This window comes from Hevea brasiliensis, chromosome 6 (assembly GCF_030052815.1).
Source record: "Hevea brasiliensis isolate MT/VB/25A 57/8 chromosome 6, ASM3005281v1, whole genome shotgun sequence".
Lineage (NCBI taxonomy): Eukaryota > Viridiplantae > Streptophyta > Magnoliopsida > Malpighiales > Euphorbiaceae > Hevea > Hevea brasiliensis.
The window spans coordinates 98,101,876-98,113,083 of record NC_079498.1 but is presented as its reverse complement, the minus strand read 5'-3'; the positions used below and the strand labels follow the sequence as shown (position 1 = coordinate 98,113,083).

At 34.8% G+C, this 11,208-nt stretch overlaps 1 protein-coding gene across 2 annotated transcripts; it reads left to right on the top strand.

Moving 5' to 3' along the window:
* The first annotated feature begins 1,589 nt into the window (after positions 1–1,589).
* Positions 1,590–10,799, top strand: LOC110644725 (eukaryotic peptide chain release factor subunit 1-3). 2 transcript variants are annotated; one of them, XM_058148682.1, is made up of 2 exons: positions 1,590–1,824; positions 9,127–10,799. In XM_058148682.1, the coding sequence occupies exon 2, from the start codon at positions 9,162–9,164 to the stop codon at positions 10,473–10,475; it is 1,314 nt and encodes a 437-aa protein (XP_058004665.1). In that variant the 5' UTR covers positions 1,590–1,824; positions 9,127–9,161; the 3' UTR covers positions 10,476–10,799. The 2 variants fall into 2 exon arrangements, with proteins under 2 accessions (XP_058004665.1, XP_021653336.2); XM_021797644.2 differs by having other exon boundaries at positions 9,118–10,799.
* The last annotated feature ends 409 nt before the right edge of the window (positions 10,800–11,208 follow it).

Genomic DNA, 11,208 nt, shown 5'->3' with positions numbered 1-11,208 from the left:
TGTGTGCGCACACACGCACACACATGTGTGTGTGACGGAGATTTCTTTTATATATATATATATATATATATATTATAGGTGTCTCAGTTTAACAAGATTAATTTTATTTGCATTGAGTTGACTCATTAAAAAGTAAAATGCTCTCAATGAATATAGTTGAATCTTGTTTAAAAAGATAAAAATACCGAGCCACTCATATCAAACACGCCACCATCTCTTGCTTTAAATATATTTATATATCGAATAAATCATATGCTACGACAACACCTTGGGAGTATTGGGATGTAATTTTTTTTAAAGAAAGTAATGAGATGTAATTAATTTTTCAACTTTAACTACCATAATTAACAGTTTGGTAAAAAATAAAATAAAATTATCTTTTAATCATGAATTTAAACATCGATTTAATTTTTTTGATTATTAACTTTTTTTTTTAAAATATAGTTATGATTACTTTTATTATTGACTATTCATTTATTTACTTTCAAGGAATGTTATTTTTGTATAATTATTATAGGAAAGGAGAATGAAAATTTTGAAAAATTTATTTCTCTTACACTTTCTCTTATATAGCGTTTGATTCAATTTTATTTTATAAAATTTTATGTAATTTAATTGAATTTTAATTAAAATTTATTTAAAATAAAATTTATTATTTGATATAATACAATTTAAAATGTATAATTCAATTTTTTTTATCAGAAATACATAATACAATTGAGTTTCATATAATTTATATTTAATATAATTTCATAATTGAAATTCATTTGCTCTCATTTCTTAAAATGCACTGAAGAACACAATTAAAAAATTATGATTTCTACTTTATCAAAAGAAAATTTTATACCTAACAAATTTATAACAATTAACTATATATTAATAATACAAAATAAATTCATGTGTATTATAATATAATAAATTTATTATGAAAGATTTTACGTGAACATTTTCTTTTTACAAGGTAGAAAGCAATTTAGATGGTTTTTTGAAATGTCACGTTGAATGTAAAGTGTGTGTATACGAATTATATAGAAATAAGAACTCTGTTAAAATTATTATGAATTTAATAATAATTCATTATCATAAAAAAGAAGCGTTTGATTAAAAATAAGAGAGTATTAAGTATTTTAGTGTGCCTTATCTCTATGTGAGTTGGGCATGTCAAGGTTGATATCTTGAGATCTCATTTTAAATGTGAAGTATATATATGTGATAATTATATAAGAATAAAAATTTTGTTAAAATTATTATAATTTTAATAATTGTCCATTCTTATTACTAATTTACGAATGAAGTGGTTGGATATGAAAAAATTAATAAGAATAAATCTCTCTTTTTTTAATTAATTAATGATACTTAATAAATTTTTTAATTAATAAATATATTAAAATGAATGATCGAATGAAATTTTTTTATAATGAATTTTTTAAAAGAAATATTATTTATGTTTCGTAATGTTTATTTCAAATTTTATTAAATTTAAAAGAAATTAATTTTATTTACAGTTTATTTTAGAAAATCAAAATTTTAATTTATATTCAGACGAAATATATAAAACATAAAATTCATTTGTGAATCAATTTTTTTTTAGTGTTGAAAAAAAAAAAAGACACATGTAAAAAAAAAAAAATTATGAATGTTTGTGCGGAAAAGGACAGGTGAAGTAGCTGCACAGCAGCGGCAACTGGAAACCCTAAAGATGCTCATTCACTTGTCTGACTGTTTTGTGAGACGAGGGAAAGAGAGGGAGAGCAAACAGGAGTCTTCAATCCAGTCAAATCCAATCCAATCCAATCCATCGTCACCTTCAATCTTATTCTCCAGGTATTACTCTTTAATTTCACTTCTTACTGTTCTTTATTTTTTTGGTGGGTTTTTGTAATTCTTTTCCATCTATTCTTCGCTACTTTGATTCATCATGTCCTTCTTTCGGGTCTTGATTTTTCTCTCTACTTAGCTTGCTTCTTTAGAGGGTTATCTGTCTTTCTTTCTTTCTTTCTGTTCTGCTAGTAGAAACTGATATTTCTAATTTATGCGCTTTGTTAAGTTTCTTAGTGAATTCAATTTGATTAGAAGGATCAAAGTACGATTTGCTTTGAGATCTTATTAGAAATTACTTTATTTGCAGATTTTGAAATGTTCCATGAGAAGGGTATATATAACTAATTTCATTTATGAAAGTCCTGATATATAACTAGATCTCTAGTTAAGTGAGAGTCAGAACTTAGGCTTAATCTAGAGTCTGGAGCTTCCTGATATATAACAAGATCTCTAGTTAAGTGAGAGTCTGAACTTAGGCTGAATCTAGAGTCTGGAGCTTCTAACTTTTGTAATTGTCCTGGATTCCTAGTCCCAATTTATGAATACTACGCTTAGAATCTTCTAACCAACAGATATTTTATATTCAACATTATTACTACTACACTACTTTCAACATTGGGAAGTATACTGATGGGATTTGGGTTTTTTTTAATGTAATAGATGATACCACTTGCCCTTGTGAAATGAAATTTCGCTGAGTTTTAAAATGCTGCAAACTTAGCTGGACTAGAATACAGGTTTTGAGGTATATAACAAGATCTCTAGTTAAGTGAGAGTCAGAACTTAGGCTTAATCTAGAGTCTGGAGCTTCCTGATATATAACAAGATCTCTAGTTAAGTGAGAGTAAGAACTGAATCTAGAGTCTGGAGCTTCTAACTTTTGTAATTGTCCAGGATTCCTAGTCCCAATTTATGAATACTGTTATGGAAAGTCAATCATTATATTATTTCTGTGTATATTCTGTATTCTGTATTCCTATTTAGGATTTCTTATTTAGGATTTCTTCCTAATTAGTATAACACAATTATAGGAATCAATTGTATATAAATACCCATGTACAGATTAATTGAAATCAATGAGAATCATCTCTTTCTACATCTCTTTCTACATGGTATCGAGCAGCCATCTAGGGTGACTATTTGTTCTCACCACCCACCAGAGAGACCTTGGCGACCTACTGCTTCGATTCGATCAACATTGCCGCGTCGCCTCAATCCCCTCATTCCACCACTGTGTCTTTGTTCGATCCAAGACACCATTAAAGGACTTCGAGGTTTGGCTCTCGATCCTATTTCGTATTTACTTGATTTGTGATTTTGGATTATTTTGTTGTCACAAGACTTTGGATTAGCGTTTTGGTTAGTTTCTTTGTCTCAACAAATGGCGGACAATAAGAATGTTATTTACGATGTGATTCGATGATGACTAAGATCACGAACACAAACTTAATGGTTCAAATTACCCGGAGTGGAGTAAGATCGTTAGGGTCTATTTGCGTAGCATTGATAAGGATGATCACCTTACTAAAGATCCACCTCATCGATGATACACAACAAACTTGGCTAAGGGAGGACGCTCGGTTGTTTTTGCGGCTTGAACTCGATTCACGGTGAGGTAATTAGTTTAATTAATCACGTGGAATTTGTTAAAGAATTGATGGATTACTTAGATTTTACAGATTCGTAAAGGGAATATCTCCCGTATTTATGATGTTTGTAAGGCATTCTACCGTCTTTGAGAAAGAGAATAAGTCTCTCACGGCTTATTTTATGGATTTTAAACGGGTATATGAGGAACTTAATGTATTGTTGCCTTTTAGTTACGATGTGAAAGTTCAAGAGCCCAACGGAGCAATCGTTATGAGTTTTCTTGTGCCTTCCTTCGAGTATGAGATCGCTAAATCTCGATTCTTTCCGCTCGAGATTTCCTCTTTGCATGAAACATTCACACGGGTCCTTCGTGCAGAGTACCCAATCTTCACACGCCAAGAGTGCTCTTATTAGCCGTAATCCAAATGGACAACAGGTAATAGAAGAGGAAGTAGAGGAGGAATTACAGCAATGTAAATAATCAGCGTAATGGAGAGGCTAGTTCTAATCAGACTCAAGAGGAGTCATTTGTTATTATTGTCATGAGCACAGCCATACAAAATATAATTGTCCGCAGACTTCAGAGGAAAAATCACGATCACAGATGGCAAATATGGCGTGAGAGGATTCTACGGTATCTTCCTCCGAGAAAACTGCTTTGGTATCTCAGAAGATTTTGCACGCTTTTCCCAAGATCGTGCATCTCTAAAGCCTACCAGTTCCCCTATCATCGCGATCACGAGTCGTAAATCCACTACATGCCTTGTGTCTTCCTCATCCAAATGGGTTATTGATTCTCGTGCAACAGATCACATGACAGTAATTCTAGTCTTCTATCCGCTTTTGTCTAATCCCACTTCCTCATCATACTTTAGCCGATGGTTCTACTTCTTGTGTCATGGGTTACGAATCGAATCCGACTTCGTCAATTTCTTTGTCATCTGCTTTGTGTCTACCAAATTTCTCTTTTAATCTACTTTCATTAGTAAACTTACTCGTACCTTAAATTGTTCTATTTCCTTTTTTCGATCGGTGTTTGTTTGAGGATCTTACGACAAGCGATTATTGGTAGAGGACGCGTGAGTCGTGGTCTCTACATTCGAAAATCATGTACCGCGGTCGCTTGTTTGCTCCGATCAGTAACACCTCTTGAAGCTCATTGTAGATTGGGTCATCCTTCTTTGTCTACCATGAAGAAGTTGTGTCCTCGATTTGATCTTTATCAAGACTAGAATGTGAGTCGTGTCGGTTTGCAAAACATCATCGCTTGCCTTCGTGTCTAGAGTCAATAAACGGGCTTCATCCCCTTTTGAGTTAGTTCATTACGATGTTTGGGGTCCTTGTTCTTACTTCTAAACTGGATTTCGTTATTTTGTTACTTTTGTTGATGATTACTCGTGTTACTTGGTTATATTTAATGAAGAATCGCTCGAGTTGTTTTCTATCTTTTGTGCCTTTTGTAATGAAATCAAAACTCAATTTAATATTTCATGCGCATATTAAGAAGTGACAATGCTAAAGAATATTTTTCAAAGACAATTTAGTCTTACATGACACAAAATGGCATTCTTCATCGATCTTCCGTGTGGATACCCCATCCCAAAATGGCGTGGCGAAAGAAAAATCGGCATCTTCTTGAGGTAACTCGTGCTCTTCTTTTCGGATGAAAGTTCCTAAACACTTTTGGGCGGATGCGCTTTCTACGGCATGTTTTTGATCAATCGTATGCCGTCATCCTTAATGGGGATATTCCTTATACCGCTTTGTTCCCTACAAAATCTTTGTTTCTGTTGAACCCCGTATTTTTGGTTGTACTTGTTTTGTACGTGATGTTCGGTCATGATTACTAAATTGGATCCAAAGTCTCTCAAATGTGTCTTCCTTGGGTACTCCGATTCAAAAAGGGTACATTGCTTTCTCCTACTCTTAATCGTTATCTTGTTTCTGCAGATGTCACATTTTTGAGTCCACTCCATTTTTTTCTCAATCATCCGTGTATGAGAGTCGGGGAGGAGGATGATATCTTAATATATCTTGCCCAATCAATGTCTAGTCCTCTCTCACACTGCTTTCTTACGTCTCTAGACCTACTCGGCCTCCGTTGTTCATGTTTATTCAGAGATTGGAGATTACCGACTCGGATCCTCCACTAGCTACTTCGTTGGGAGATCCTCAGACCTCATACCGATCATGATTCTCGATCTAGATTTACCCATTGCTCTTCGTAAAGGTAAACGCGTTCATGTACTTACCCTATCTCTTCTTTTGTTTCTTATAATCAATTGTCTTCTTGTTCTCGGTGTTTTGTTACTTCTTTAGACTCGCTCCTATCCCTAATATCATTGGTGAGGCCTTTGTCTCATCCCGTGGTGTCTTTGCTATGAAAGAAGAAATGGAGGCTTTAGATGCTAATGGTACATGGGAATCAAGCTTTGCCCACTGGTAAGAAAACTGTTGGTTGAAAATGGGTATTTACAGTAAAGGTAAATCCGGAGGGTTCTGTGGATGGGTTAAAAGCACACATTGTGGCACAAGGATAGGCTCAGGCAGATGGGGTTGATTACTCGACACTTTTTCTCCGTAGCTAAACTTACTGCTCGCTTGTTTATCTCTTTAGCACTACATATGATTGGCCCTGCACCAATTGGATATCAAGAATGCTTTCCTTCATGGTGATCTTCGGAGGAGGTGTAGATGGAGCAACCACCTGGGTTTGTTGCTCAGGGGGAGTTGGATAAAGTTTGTAGGCTTCAGAAGTCTCTTTAGGGCTTGAAACAAAGTCCTAGGTCCTGGTTTGGGAGATTCAGTGAAACAAGACAGAATTTGGTATGCAAAAGAGTAAGTGTGATCACTCAAGATTTTATAAGCAATGAGGTGGTCTAATTCTCCAGTAGTCTATGTGGATGACATTATCATCACCGGGAGTGACTCTGCAGTATTTCATCTCTTAAAACCTTCCTCCAAACCAGTTTGCACCAAAGACTTGGGATTATTAAAGTATTTTTTGGGTATTGAAGTTATGAGAAGTAAGAAGGGTATTTTCTTGTCTCAAAGAAAATATGTCATCGATCTATTGACAGAGACAGGAAAATTAGGTGCTAAGCCTTGTAGTGCACCAATGACTCCAAATTTACAATCAAGTGTGGGATAGTGAGTTGTTTGAAGATCCAGATATATACATGAGATTGGTAGGAAAATTGAACTACCTTACTGTCACTCGTCCTGACATTGCTTATGCCGTTAGTGTGGTAAGTCAGTTTATGTCTTCCCCAACTGTTGCTCATTGGGAAGCCTTGGGACAAATCTTGTGCTATCTGAAGGGAGCTCCAGGAAGAGGTTTGTTATATGGTAATCATGGGCATTTGAATGTTGAATGTTTTTCAGATGCCGACTGGGCTGGATCTAAGGTTGATAGGAGGTCAACTACTGGATATTGCGTTTTTGTTGGAGGAAATTTGGTGTCTTGGAAAAGCAAGAAGCAGAGTGTAGTTTCTCGATCTAGTGCTGAATCCGAATACAGAGCCATGGCACAATCAGTATGTGAGGTAATGTGGATATTTCAATTACTAGATGAGACAGGTTTTAAGACCCCCCAACCTGCGAAATTGTGGTGTGATAATCAAGCTGCTCTCCATATTGCTTCTAATCCGGTATTTCATGAGCGGACCAAACATATTGAGATTGATTGTCACTTTGTTCGTGAAAAGATTCAACAACAGATCATCTCAACAGGACATATCAAAACTGGAGAGCAGTTAGGAGATATTTTCACAAAAGCTCTGAATGGAGCTAGGATTGACTACATTTGTAACAAGTTGGGCATGATTAACATCTATGCTCCAACTTGAGGGGGAGTGTTATGGAAAGTCAATCATTATATTATTTCTGTGTATATTCTGTATTCTGTATTCCTATTTAGGATTTCTTATTTAGGATTTCTTCCTAATTAGTATAACACAATTATAGGAATCAATTGTATATAAATACCCATGTACAGATTAATTGAAATCAATGAGAATCATCTCTTTCTACATCTCTTTCTACAAATACTATGCTTGGAATCTTCTAACCAACAGATATTTTATATTCAACATTATTACTACTACACTACTTTCAACATTGGGAAGTATACTGATGGGATTTGGTTTTTTTTTTTTTTTTTTTTTTGGGGGGGGGGGGCGTGGGGTGGGCGTGGGGGGTGGGGTGGGGTGTGGGGGCAAGCTTTAATGTAATAGATGATACCACTTGCCCTTGTGAAATGGAATTTCACTGAGTTTTAAAATGCTGCAAACTTAGCTGGACTAGAATACAGGTTTTGAGGTATATAACAAGATCTCTAGTTAAGTGAGAGTCAGAACTTAGGCTCAATCTAGAGTCTGGAGCTTCCTGATAGATAACAAGATCTCTAGTTAAGTGAGAGTCAGAACTTAGGCTCAATCTAGAGTCTGGAGCTTCCTGATAGATAACAAGATCTCTAGTTAAGTGAGAGTCAGAACTTAGGCTGAATCTAGAGTCTGGAGCTTCTAACTTTTGTAATTGTCCTGGATTCCTAGTCCCAATTTATGAATACTACGCTTGGAATCTTCTAACCAACAGATATTTTATATTCAACATTATTACTACTACACTACTTTCAACATTGGGAAGTATACTGATGGGATTTGGGTTTTTTTTAATGTAATAGATGATACCACTTGCCCTTGTGAAATGGAATTTCACTGAGTTTTAAAATGCTGCAAACTTAGCTGGACTAGAATACAGGTTTTGAGGCATTGGTGTTACTAATAGTTACCACTTGATTAATATAATTTCTTATCGTAGTCGGGTGGCTAAGGCGTATAATGATGTTAATGATCATAGTGTTGTGATGCCATTTGAATTTAAAATGGTGTTAAAATGCCATCTAGCTTATTTGTGCACAGCTCAAATGATTAAAGATAAGGCCTGTGCTTTCTTGGACAGGTCTTATTTCTATCTTTAGGGATTTGCTACATGCATTGACATCCATGTGAAAGTTTTACATGTCCCTTTGATGTGCTGTCTTAATATTTTGAGAGTTTGACTTTGGCTATTGTATTACTGAAAAATTGCCATAACACGCCTTTTCTAGATATCAGATTAGACTTTGTTCCTTTAATAGATTTATGATCGCTCCACCTGTATTTCTATTTGATATGCTCCTGAGGCAGAATGTTTGTAAGCGATAGCATTGCTAGAATTAGGTAGGTTTCAGCTTTGCCTGTGCCAGGAACAATTTGTTGATTTGTATGATATGCTGATTTTGTTGCCCACTTTTTCTTGTCAAAACTTCTCAAGTACTCGAGGACAAACTTAATGAACATCCTCAATAATCAAAATGTTTTTACACCAATATTTGTCCATAATTTTTTTGTATGAAGTACATATCATTGCAGCATGAGAATATGTAGATTAGATTGGTAAATGAGAATGCCTAGTTCTCCCTATTACTTGCTTGGATTTTTACCTAAATGCAAGTGTACACATTACATTGATTGTAACTTTGTGTGCAAAGTTCTCTCAGTTTTGGAAAAGAAATAATGATTCATAATATGAATTCCAGCAATGATGTTAAAAGTTGTTGTTGTGTACTTTTTATTTTCTACTTAATTGATTATTCAGAAACTCATTTTAATTCCTTTTTCTGTTGGATTGCTTACCGTCCTGACTATTTATTGTTGGCACAAGCCTGTGTAGGGTATATATCTATCTGGTGTCTTTCTTTGCTCAGAATGGCAGATGGTCATGAATCAGATAAGAATATTGAAATATGGAAAATCAAAAAGTTAATCAAGGCATTGGAGTCAGCAAGGGGTAATGGTACAAGCATGATATCTCTTATAATGCCTCCTCGTGATCAGATATCTCGGGTCACAAAGATGCTGGGTGATGAATTTGGAACTGCTTCAAACATTAAAAGTAGGGTCAACCGCCAGTCTGTCTTGGCTGCCATTACATCTGCTCAACAGAGGCTGAAACTTTATAACAAGGTTCCTCCCAATGGGCTGGTGCTTTATACTGGAACAGTTGTTACTGAAGATGGGAAGGAAAAGAAGGTGACAATTGATTTTGAGCCTTTCAAACCTATAAATGCATCACTTTACCTTTGTGACAACAAGTTTCACACAGAAGCACTCAATGAACTCTTAGAATCTGACGACAAGTTTGGTTTTATTGTCATGGATGGGAACGGCACCCTGTTTGGGACATTAAGTGGTAACACACGAGAAGTGCTTCATAAATTTACTGTTGATTTACCAAAGAAGCATGGAAGAGGAGGGCAGTCTGCCCTTCGTTTTGCTCGACTTCGGATGGAAAAACGACACAACTATGTTAGGAAAACTGCCGAGCTTGCCACGCAGTTCTTCATCAATCCTGCCACCAGTCAGCCAAATGTTTCTGGGCTGATACTGGCAGGTTCAGCAGACTTCAAAACTGAGCTGAGCCAGTCAGATATGTTTGATCCTCGTTTGCAAGCCAAGATATTGAATGTGGTTGATGTTTCTTATGGGGGAGAGAACGGTTTCAACCAAGCTATTGAACTTTCAGCTGAGATTCTATCAAATGTAAAGTTCATACAGGAAAAACGGTTGATTGGGAAATACTTTGAGGAGATCAGCCAGGATACTGGAAAGTATGTCTTTGGTGTTGATGATACATTGAAGGCTCTGGAAATGGGTGCTGTTGAAACCCTTATTGTGTGGGAAAATCTAGATATTAATCGATATGTTCTGAAAAACAGTGTTACAGGTGAAATGATTATAAAGCACTTGAACAAGGAGCAAGAGGCTGATCAGAGTAACTTCAGGGATGCAGCTAACTCTGCAGAGTTGGAGGTTCAGGAAAAAATGCCTTTGCTTGAGTGGTTTGCCAATGAATACAAGCGATTTGGTTGCACGCTTGAATTTGTTACAAACAAATCTCAAGAGGGATCACAATTTTGCAGAGGGTTTGGCGGAATTGGGGGTATTCTTCGCTACCAGCTTGACATTAGATCTTTTGACGAGTTGTCTGATGATGGAGAAATTTATGAGGATTCGGATTAAGAATTCAAAGGATGATGCAAAAGCCCATACCAGGTTGATGGACCTTTGTTACTGCTGTTGCCTGGGACTTCACACAAAAAAAAAATTTCTTATTTTGCTGCTTTTCATTTGGATATTTAGAATGTTTCCATGATTCCCCATTTCATTTTCTTATTTTTCCTTTTTGTTTTTCACCCTTTAGTGATTGGGAATTTGTGATTTTGTGCAATATGCCAAACTATCATGGTTTTTTTTTTTTTTTTAACTCCTCATTCCTTAATTGTGGTGGTTGTATTGGGTATTATAAAAATTACTAAATTTTAATTTAAATTCCATTAAAATTTCTATGCAATGTTATTATTCATTTATAAATTAATTTATGACACAAATAATAACAATAGGAAAATGTCAAATTTAGAGATATTGACTCTCCTCCTGTTTAGAAAACCTCCTCCCCTTTTCTTCCTCTGCTCTTTTCTTCTTTTCTTCTGATGTCTTTAAGGTGGTAATTGGTGATTTTTTTTTTTAAATAGTTTTTAGATCTGTATTCTTTTAAAACAAATTTTAAATATATGTTGTTGGATTTATTTCTTGCTTTATTTACTTTTTATATATATATATATATATAGTCAGAATTTATTTTGTTTATCTTTATTTTTATAGAGTTATTTTTCCTAGTTGGTGATTTGTTTTGTCTCTATTTTATAAAGTGGTTGAATGTTTTTTTATTTTTTTTTATTTGAATAGAATTACA

Bases quoted from the DNA above. Each gene is read 5' to 3' on its own strand.
- LOC110644725 (XM_058148682.1), top strand. From the start codon at position 9,162: ATGGCAGATGGTCATGAATCAGATAAGAATATTGAAATATGGAAAATC.